This window comes from Coenobita brevimanus, chromosome 96, assembly GCF_032717465.1.
Source record: "Coenobita brevimanus isolate Jiangsu-jjx chromosome 96, ASM3271746v2, whole genome shotgun sequence".
Lineage (NCBI taxonomy): Eukaryota > Metazoa > Arthropoda > Malacostraca > Decapoda > Coenobitidae > Coenobita > Coenobita brevimanus.
In genome coordinates, this window is record NC_137049.1 from 20218198 (window position 1) to 20229424 (window position 11227).

The 11227-nt window shown below is 41.2% G+C and overlaps 1 protein-coding gene across 1 annotated transcript; it reads left to right on the top strand.

The window, feature by feature from the left end:
• The first annotated feature begins 449 nt into the window (after positions 1 to 449).
• LOC145413483 (uncharacterized) lies at positions 450 to 9112 on the top strand. The gene is made up of 6 exons (XM_080283180.1): positions 450 to 454; positions 1378 to 1491; positions 2904 to 3114; positions 3923 to 4114; positions 6606 to 6797; positions 8752 to 9112. The coding sequence occupies exons 1-6, from the start codon at positions 450 to 452 to the stop codon at positions 8923 to 8925; spliced, it is 888 nt and encodes a 295-aa protein (XP_080139306.1). The 3' UTR covers positions 8926 to 9112.
• Positions 9113 to 11227: the final 2115 nt, after the last annotated feature.

Genomic DNA, 11227 nt, shown 5'->3' on the forward strand with positions numbered 1-11227 from the left:
TGAAACGAGGTGCCGAATTCGAGTAACAAACGACTGACGACCTGTTAATATTTGGGCGCTTTACCGTTTGTTGATATTGACGTCAGGAAATCTTGCTTTTAGGAACTCTGCTGTTTCTTATGCATCAAGGCATTCAGAAAATTATTTAGAGTGTTTCAGATCTTGAAAATATGTCACTGTTGACGGTCTCGGCTCTTCATATTGCAAGTTATAAATTATGATTTTGAAAATCCAAAACTTGCTTGTTCTTTTCAAACTATATGGAGCAAAAAAGTGCAAAAAATTAACTTTCATTACAACTGAGGTACTAGTAGCCGAGCCGACACCACTATGATTTGTTTTGGTTGTTCAAAAATATAAGGGCGCGGGGTTTTAACGTTATTTTTATGTAATTTGTCAAATCTTGGCGAGTATAAGTACCCAACAACCCTCCACATTCTTTTAGAAACATGCCGTGAGTACTATTTAAAACGTGTCATAGTAGTCAGATATAGGTTAGCCTAGTCAGAAATTTAGAGTAGGCTACTTGTTCTTGAGAGCTGGGAAACGGCAGCACAATTTTTTACCAAATGAAGGAAAACGAAATATAGTAAATGTATTAATCATTTTTGTATGCATCCCACCTTCATAATACAGTCAGTATAGTATATATGCAGCCAGCAGTATCATTTAAACTAATAATAACCACCCTTTAGTTTGGCATGTACTGCAGCTTCATCTGGAAGCTCCAATCTAATGCAGCGGTAGTGTGTTGCATATTGACTCATAAAAATGTAAAGCTGAATGAGAGAAACAAAAGTTTGCTTGCTATTTCACTATGTATGCTTCATATTAGGCATGTCTGTTACCCTCATCCTTGCATCTTATCAGAGAATCATATTTGGGCAGAGAAACACAAAACTTCTCTCAGCTGATGAAAGTAAGAAGGAGCTACTGATGGATAAAGTGAAATATTCGAACTGTTTCCCCAGATGTATTAAAAAAAAAAAAAATCAAAGAATATGCAGCAGTACATCCTCCTATAGCACTTCATGACTTGCATCATATTCTAGTGTTAATCTCCTGCTATAGCACAGCATTCAAGATGGAAAGATGACAGTTTTAGGCTAAGTTAAAATGAACAGAGTACAGCAGACTGAACCCAAATGAAGGAGAAAACACCCAGGTGAACCTAAATAAATATACTGTATATACTATATGGATACCTAAAGGAGATGGTTTGCCCACATGGCGAGGATGGAGAATGAGACTTTACACAAATATTGTATGTGAGCATATGTCTCTGTATTTTCATTCATTATACATAGCCACAATATTATTTATTTTTAACAGGGAGTAAGATTAGGATGATGCCAATGATGCTGATGTGTATTGCAGGAGAGAAGAGGGCAAGGTGGATTATCTAAAGGCTTTCATATCTGGGTCTTGGATTTCTTTCACTATGGAAGGCTTTGACTCATCCGTTCACCTCACTCCAGGCAAGATCAGAAGGTTAGTACTGTGTTTGACACTTAACCCCTCACATCTGTGATACAGTATCTTATTGCAAGTACAAAAACTAATCAAGGTGCTTTAGCATGGTACTGCTGAAGCCTAGTATCACATGTTGCATATCCGTGTTTCATATTATAATGACGTATCACCCAGTGATGCGATACAGTGCAACAGTGCCATAAATCGGGTAATCACTTCCCCGTATCATCACTGCATATCTGTATCAAAACAGGGGATATGGGATAATGATCGGACGTGATAGTTTCTGACTGCGTCAGTGAGTTCACCTCTTCAGTTAGCAGTGGCCTGATCCATTTTTATTCATTATATAGCCAGAAAAAGGAGAACATCCGAATGTTTTGGGTCCTAAGTCAAGTCCCTTTTGTGTTAGGTTTCTGTGAACCTTATGGTCTCCTTACTCCACTCCATTCGTACAGACAGACTGGGCTTCACAATAAAGAAAAAACCAGTAAACACAAAAGAAAACTAACAAATAAAATCACAATCACACACGCTTACAAATTTCGCTCTATACACTCCGCCATCCACAGCAGGAATGAGAGTGCAACAGGTTAGTTATGACGTGCTCCCCTTCCGCACTGACTTAGCAAGTGCCGTATCATCTCTTTGATGTGACGGTGAAAAACTGACAAATGGCTAATTGAGCCCATTACGTATCCTTGTATCACATTTTCACATGCAACGGTGGAACGTTTGTCCATCCACACTGATACACAATGATGATTCGATATGCAGATATTCAACAAGTGGATACAGGGCTTTAGGAGAAAGGTAACAGTTCTGGAAGTCATGACCTACAGTAATTCCCTGTCATAAACTGCTTTGTGTGAAGTTTGTTATTGACGTTAAACCCAGAATATAGTACAGAAACATGCCAGTTAGTGTTTGATTGCAGTCTATAAAGCTAAATAGCTGCTTTTCCTGCATTTGCAGTACTGGTTGTTTGGAAAAAGTTGCGATACCTGTATTTTAGGACAGATATCTGCTCTAAAATAAACCACCATTTTTATGTAATGTTTCTGTAATTTGTGAGCAGTTTTGTATGAGCAGTGTCTCTTTGCAGCAACTTCTGAGAAGTAATTTAATGGTTTTTGGCACTTGGTTTAGCTTCCAGTCCATGGAAAACATCAGCTGTACCATGGCCAACCTCAATATGGGGATTTCTTACAAGGAAGCTTGGCATCATTTTAGGTATTGATTGATTGGTAATGTGAATGATGTGGGTGTTTATGCCTTTGAACTGGAGTCAGAATTCTTGGGGCTTGAATAGTGTGTGAATGAGGCTGTGGACTATTTAATTGGGCGTGGTTTTGATCAGGTTTTTTCATTCTCTAACCCTATCTTTAGGCAGGAGAGAAAAATTGGATGATGATGATTTATTGTTCCAGGTCTATGGAGGTGTTTGAAAGAGACTATAAAGTTGAAGTTGATATGTATCCTTACTACTGCTTGCTTCTGTGGGAATTAACACTGGAAGAGAGTGTGGCCCAGAGGAAGAAGAGCAGAAGAAAGAGTCGTGGTGTACAGGAGCAGCCTTCCACCCCTGGCGATGCCAGTGCACCAGCAGTTATCAAGATGCCCAGAGTCCACAGATATAAAGTTCAGTGTGTTTACCACTTAATGTGTATTATTTTAGTGGTATTTTAGTGGTAGGTGGGGGCACTCACTATCCACTCACTTAATGTAGTGCTGCTCTTGGGTGCCAGCCCTTTCCTCTCTTCTTCCTTCCTTTCTCTTCTGTCTTTTTTTCCTTCATTCTTTCCTCTTCCTTCTGTCTGTGGGTTACTCTACACTGAGTGACAAGCCAAATGGTTTCCTGTACACAAGGAAACCATTTACTGCACTGGGTGGTAACCATATACCGGTAACCAAATTATGGCACCTGGTGGTTCAATGGGCAAGTAAGGCGCTCCAGCCGGATTAAGTCTGTGTCAGTTTCTATCCAAAGGGTGGTTGGGGTTTATTGCTCACATAATGTCACTCAGGGATGAGGGAGGCTGGTCACTCTTATCTTAAATGTCAGGACCAACTTGCCTAACCCTGGGCTCCTACGTTCCTCATGGGGCAACACAGGATTAGATGAGGTATGTATGTATGTGATAAAGGTCATTTTGAATTATGTCTGATGTGCTTTTTCACTCATTTCTGTACAGTCCATAATGTAGATGTGGTGAGTGAAAGAAAATTCTGACCTCCATTATTTGTCATGATGTTGGTTCCAGCTTATGGGTTAATAACATATTTTCTGTCATAGCTTGCTACTGTACAATATTCCCTCATTGCCTTTTGCATTACAGCCTGATTCAGTCTTCCTTTTCATTCTACCTTGAATATTAATTTTTTGTGCCCATGTCTGCAGTAGAAACGAATCACTGTATGACCTTCTCTCTCACGTCATTACCCTCAGCTGGCAGTAAATGAGAAAGAGAAGCTGCTCTTCTCCAATAAGGGCCTCCCTATGAAGGTGCGCGGGTATCTCATGGCAGCGCTGAGGTGTGAGGATCTCACCATCATGGACCTGAGCCAGGCTACTCCCCTTGACCTCCTCATGTTCCATAACCAGGCTGTCAAGCAGAGACCAGGCATCGTTGCACTGCAGGTTTGAAGATATCTGAAATTTGACCCTTTTTACAAGCAACCCACTTCGTCATCAGTTATCATCATCCTGATTTCTTTTTCCCACCCAGGGATTGGGTTGTGTTGGAGAGATGCATCGTATGGTGGTGCTGATAAAACTGGATAGCTCCACTGTTAGGTTATACTAATGTCCCTTGCCACCCTCCTTATCCCTCGAAAGAAGAATGGTGGACTGCAGGAGAAGGATAACTTCAGCCTGCTGTCCACTTGGGTCATGTTCAGATGAGGCTGAGGTTACAACAGCAACAATAAGGATTTGGTCCGGTAGGGTCAGGTAACAAGGAAAGTGAAAGCACAACAGAGGGAGAACTGTCAACATCATACCCAGTGAAATGACCCAGACATTCATTCCTTCAACATTCAGGCACTCAGAATCCTGGCTTTACCTTGCAGGACCATCTGGACATTGTTTTTTGTATTTTCTCTGTACATAAAACTTTTGGACAATGTAATGAAGGTAGTAGAGAGAGTTTTAGAAGGTATAATTAGAGAAGGAGTGAATATTGATGAGATTCAGTTTGGGTATATGCCAGGCAAAGGGACCACTAATGCCATATTCATTGTTCAACAGCTTCAGGAAAAATATATAGGAAAGAAAAGGGGTCTGTACTTTGTTGATTTGGGGTAGGCCTTTGACAGAGTGCGTAGGAAAGTGGTGACGTGGGCAATGAGAAAGCTTGGGATCGAGGAGTGGCAAGTTGAGTGGTTATGGCTATATATTTGAGTGCATGCACCCAGGTAAGAATGAGTGGAGGTATGAGTGATGAGTTTTCCATAAATGTTGGTGTGCATAAGGGGTCAGTCTTCAGCCCCTAAATGTTTATCATGATGACTGAAGCCCTCTCATGTGACATCAGAAATAGACTCCCATGGGAGATGTTGTATGCTGATGATTTGATGTTGGTTGCAGAGAATGAAAGGGAGGTGGAGGAAAGATTAGAAAGTGGAGAGATGGTATGGGACACAAGGGCTTGAGAGTAAATGCAGATAAAACAGGTGATGGCATTTAGGGTTGATGGCAGTATTGTCAAAGAAGAGGGAAAGTGGCCATGTGCAATTTGCAGCAAGGGTGTGGAAAGTAATTCCATCTTGTGCAGTGTTTGTGGTAAGTGGGTGCATAAGAGATATAGTGGTATTAGAGGTGGACTGCAAGATAATGCTGATTTCGTGTATGCAGTGTGTCGGAGATAAAATGTGGAGCTTGTAAGGTGTGAAAGGATTGTACATGCTGAGTAGTCTCTCGAGTGTGTGGAAGAGTTTTGTTATTTGGGAAACATGTTATGTGCCAGAAGTGGGGCTGGAGCTAGCTCTGTGGGTAGAGTGAGGAGTGGTTGGAAGAAATTCAGGTGTGAAAGGCTTGAACTTTGCTGATTAGTCTCTTGAGTGTGTGGAAGAGTTTTGTTATATGGGAAACATGTTATGTGCCAGAAGTGGGGCTGGAGCTAGCTCTGTGGTGCTGGAGCTAGCTCTGTGGCTAAAGTGAGGAGTGGTTGTAAGAAATTCAGAGAGCTGTTTCCTCTCCTGACATCGAGAGGGTTCTTCCTCAATGCTAGGATCTCTGTATGTGGCATGTGTTAGGAGTGTAATGCTGTATGGTAGTGAGACCTGGGAAGTAAAGGAAAAGGATATCTGCAGGCTCTAATGTACAGAAATGACAGTGAGTAGGTGGATGTGTAGTGCATCATTCAGTGTGAGGCCTGGGGGGGTTAGGTCTACAGTGGATGAGTTATGATGTAGGATGGGACTGGAGTGTATTGATGTTGAGCTGAGGAGAGGTAGATTGAGATGGTTTGGGTATGTGGAGAGAATGGGGGATGACAATTGGGTACAGAGTGTTAGAAGTGTTAACATTTGGTGTACGGTTGTGAGAGGTAGACTGACAAAGATCTGGTACAAGGTCATTGAATGTGACCTCAGGGATAAGGGGCTGAATAGCGAGTCTGCTAGATACCAGTATCGAGCAGCATGGAGAGCTACCACAAGGTGACCAAGGCCAGTACATGCAAGCATGTTAGAGCCTTTATAAGTGAAACGAGATAATGAAACTAGATGCACTTCACATCACTTTCCAGAAAATCAGGTCATCAATTTTCAGGTTAAGAAAGAGATGCCAAATCCTAGTTGTGTGCTCCTCCATACGTAGTTCGTCCTACGGACTCAATTCCCTTTCATTTCCCTAGCTTCATCAGCTTCCATTCCTTGCCTTCTGTCATTATCACACCCACTGGTGTTAGGCAGGGGCACCCATCATCCACCAACTTGATGTAATGCTGCCTTTGCCTCTAGCATTCATTTTCTGTGTCTGCCCTCCTGTCTTCCTATTTCCTCTCATCCATCTTGTCACTATTTATTACTTTCATTTTCACTTCACGTGGCTGTACATGAAATGACAAGTTAAATGGTTTCCTTTAACTCAGGAAGCCATTTGCTTATTGCTGTATACTTTGTTTCAGAGAGCGGATCAGTTAGCAAGTCTTAGAGAAGAAGTGGTAGACCGTGCCCTTTGGAGTGAGGAGGAGGTGGGTGTTGGTGATGAGGACAAGAGGACTAGTGAAGTGTATGGCAAGATTGGCAGCCATGATGAGCTCATCCCTTGCATCAAGAAACTCTCATTGACTGTTGATAATGTCCCAGTCAAAAGTGAGGTGAGTGCTCCAGTCAGAAGCAGATTTATTATCCTAGTCAAAAATATGGTGAATATTGCAGGCAGAAGTAGGTTAATCCTTAAACAACTGAATCTGTTTATATGATTTTAAAGTTTATACTTGCCACCCCCAAACAATTATGTTAACTCTTTTTCCCTTTTCCCTTGTACAGGGGAATAATTATACCTGACTTCCCATTTCCGCAACTTTACCTTCCTCCCAGGCCAATCTGCACATCTTCCGCATCCATTCTACTATTACTGTATCTCTCCCCCATGCTTCAGCGTATCACCACACAGTCCATCAATTCCAGGGGCTTTCCCCATTTTGACTTTTTTCTTTGCTTCCACAACTTCCATCCAACTGATTCCTTCCTCTCTTCTCACATCCCTCCTTCTCCCAGCCATTCCCCAGCCACTTATCCTTGCATTATTTTCATTCTCTATGTTCATCAGTTCCTTAAAGTGTTCTCTCCATCTGTTCACTTTTTCTCCCTTCTCGGCTAGTAATCTACCATTTTTATCTTTCACTTCCCAACTATCTTCTTTAACACCCTGTCTGATTCTCTTTACCTCTCTCCAGAACATTTTCTTACATTCCCTCCACTTTACACTCAAACTTCTTCCAAATTCCTCATCCACTCTCTTTTTACTCTCACTAATCTTTTTCACATTTTTCTTCCTCCACACCTCTGTTTCTAATCCATGCACTATATGCTTTCTTCTTTTGTGCCACGTCCTGTCTCACCCTTTCATTCCACCATGCTGTTCCTTGCACCCCTTTTCGTCTTCCTTTCACCCCACACACCATCTCATATGGTGCACAGAGTTCTTCTGTGAATGTCTTCCACACACCTTCCACATCCCCCATCTGTTCCAAATTATATTTACTCAATCGCTCCTCCACTTCTCTATTTTATTCTGTTTTTCCATCGTCTTGCAACCTTTCTACCCACCTTGTATGAAGTAATTTCTCCTGTCCTTCCCTTCTTCTATTCCTCGATTTCATTTGAACCTTGACTTTCACTACCACCTAGTGGTGGTGAGAAAGTCCACTCCCCCAACCTCTGTATGCTCTTGCATCCATTACACACCTTCTCATTCTATCATCCACACACATTATCAGTTATTGCTGTCCATTCATTCAGTTCAACATCCACCCTTCTCATCACTCGCCACATATACCTGTGGATCATTTTGTGTCTGAAGAGGGTGTTGGCTATCACCAGCTCCCTCTTTGCACAGATGTCCACTAGAGCACTGCCATGCTAATCAGTGGATTTATATATGTCACTCTGTTATCCCTCCCCACCAGCAGCTTACTACTCAGTCCAGGGATTTTAAGCAAGGGTGACCAGCTTTCCCTGCCTCTGAATGGCATTATGTAAGTAAAAACCCTAGCCACCTGTCAGATTTAAACCTTTATGGGTCAGATGTGATTGGAGTGCCTTTGCCAGCAAGACCACCTAGTGTACATCATTTTGCTCATTATATGATCACCACCCAGTGTACTAAATGTTTTCTTTGGTTACAGGAAGTCATTTGGTTTGTAACTCAGTGTAGACTCACCCAAAGATAACACTAGGCTGAGTAAGTTGGTGGTGACCACCACCGCTTGCCGCAGTACTAAATGCACTATATGTACTTGTGTTTAATTTTCTCCTCTGACACAGGTAATTGGGGCGCTCCATCGGATTGAGGGATAGTTAGTGTTTATTGCTCAAGTAATGCCACTCAGGGATGAGTGAGGCTGGTCACTCTCATCTTCAATGTCAGGACGAACTTGTCTAAGCCCTGGCTCCTATACTTCTTATGGAGCAACACTGGATTAGATGATGGATGGATGGACAGGGGTTCCTGATCTTTTCATTTTCTCCACTGATGCAGGTTCTTGGTCTTTTAACTATCTCCACTGATGCAGGGTCTTGGTCTATTAATTTTCTCCATTGACACAGGTTTCTGATCTGGCTGGGTATCGGATAAGTCAGGTTGAGGCAGACGTCATTGCGCCATCCGTCTTCCACTTGTATGTTGATCTTGCAAGGGCCGGCATATTGGAGGCAGTCCCGTCGTGGCTGATCAAGGCCAGAAACTCAGGTCGAAATACAGTCACTGCGAGGTATAATTGACCATAGACAACCTGACGACTCGCATGGGAGAGATTCATGCAGACGAGTGCACCATGAATAACATCTGTCAGTTGATGCTGACAGAAGAGGCAAAGATAGCAAAAAGTGGGCCAAGCACATTTTAGATTTTTAATTATTGCATATATTAATGTTAGTGAATTGACAAATGCTTATACAGTAGCTGCATGAAGCAGACAGACTTGAAATTTATCCCCCTCAATCCATAAACGTATTTTTTATTTTATTTGTGCCACTATTGGTAGTGAAAGAGAGAAACAGTCTCCATCAGCTCCTTCACAACCTGATGTCTCATCTAAACTGAATATTACACTCTGCAGGTAGCATAAGGTACCACAAATAAAATGCAGACTAAACCATGAGAGCGAAAGGGTTAAGTACATCAGTAATGATGGTTTTATTGACAGTATCAGCAATTTTTACTGTGTATTAGGTATAGTGCACAGCATTATCCTTTAAACAGAGATACTGCACAGTAAATAAGGTAGGGGTCAGGGGGGTCAAAATAAGATCCTGGATGACGTAGATACTTCTATGTACCTGCTATCTGTTCTTTGACAGTTACTCCCAAACTTCAGCCATAATGGCAGTTACAAAAAATGGCACAGAGCTCCTCATTTGTCACTCATCTCCTACCTTTCTCACATCATTATGAATCATCCATGCCATATTTGCTTTTTCACTTTATCTTTCCATCTTTTTCCTGTTTTTTCCTCCCCTAATTTTCAACAGTTTTGCTTTGATCAGTGGGGAGGAAATCAGTAACTGAAATACAAATGGCAGGTGGGAAGAGCACCTGCCTTCCTTATCCTTAGGTGGTAGGAGAGGCCAGGATGAGGATATTGATGACTTATATAAATGTTTTAGACCATTTCCTTGGGCACTGTTGATAATTAACCTACATATATGTATCCCATTTCACATTCCTAAATCCTACCCATCCCATTTATTAGTGGGAAGTGGTGTTAGGATGACATGTGTCCTGCTGTCGTGCTATCTTTTCTTCTATCTGTCAGACTTTTGCCCAACACTGAGGAGTATTTCCTTTGGTGTGTCATTCATAGGAAGTATTTTATCTGCCTAGTATTCCTGTTGTGGTACTTGTTAGATTGTAGCTGTATACGTTTTCCCTGAAATTATTGTAGCTGTGTACATATTTTAATTCTAGGACAGTTGTTGCATAACATATCAACTTTTTCACTTAGTGAGAATTTAGTTAATTGTTTAATGTAGAGTGTATCATCGATGAATTTGAAAAATAGATTTTATTAGTATTAGACTAAGAATAGGTCTTCTCTGTTTACTAGACATCCAGTCACCTAGAACAATACAGCCTGTTATTTTTTTGTGCTCAACCATGTACAAAATTTGATGCTGTGAACTCTGATTTGCATTTTATGTGACAAATTTTATAGTATACTTTTATTTTACTTATTTTGTATGCAGGTGAAGGTATAACCTTTGTGTGAGTAGTACAAAATTACTGTACAATATACAATATGCAACCCTGTAACCTGGGGTAGGTGTTTTTGTAAGAAAATTTAAGTTTTAATGTTAATTTGTTTTATAAATTTTCCAGCTTGATTCAGAATGGCTGGTTGTGGGAAGATTCATATGTAGTCTGTAAATTACTTATTGCAGACACATGGTTACAGATCATATATTCAAGTTACCAGTACTGTATATTGAACTAGAAAGCACTCAGAGAATGCAAACCTCCGCCAGTGCCGTTGACATTAAAAAGGATCTGGATCTGGCTCCGTGGATATGGGATCCAGATTCACCCCAAAATTAAATCATTTCTCTCTTGGTCCATAGCCCACCTTTCCACAAAATTTCATTAAAATTCATTCATAACCTTTTTAGTAATCCAGGATCCAGGTCCCCCTCAAAATTAAATAAATTCCATGATGACTACAATAAGTAGCTGTTGTATGTTCAAGAATATTTTTATACCTGTACCTCATACAACACATTACTGTCAGTCTTGTTTTTATGCCATAGGGAATTTTAACGATATGGAATTCTCTTAAATTAGTAGTCGAGATTTGTTTCCTGTGCACCAGGAAGCCATTTACTACGCTGGGTGGTAACCATATAACCAAATTTTGGCACCTGGTGGTTTAGTGGGTAATTATAGCACTCCAGTCAGATTGAGCCGGTGAAGGTTTATATCCAAGGAGTGGTTGGGGTTGATTGCTCATGTAATGCCACTCAAGGATGAGTGAGGCTGGTAACTCTCATCTTAAATGTCAGGACCAACTGCCTAGCCCTGGGCTCCTAT

Bases quoted from the DNA above. Each gene is read 5' to 3' on its own strand.
- LOC145413483 (XM_080283180.1), top strand. The intron at 3,115-3,922 runs GTTCAGTGTGTT...CATTACCCTCAG, and splicing joins CCAGAGTCCACAGATATAAA to CTGGCAGTAAATGAGAAAGA. The intron at 6,798-8,751 runs GTGAGTGCTCCA...CCATTGACACAG, and splicing joins ATGTCCCAGTCAAAAGTGAG to GTTTCTGATCTGGCTGGGTA.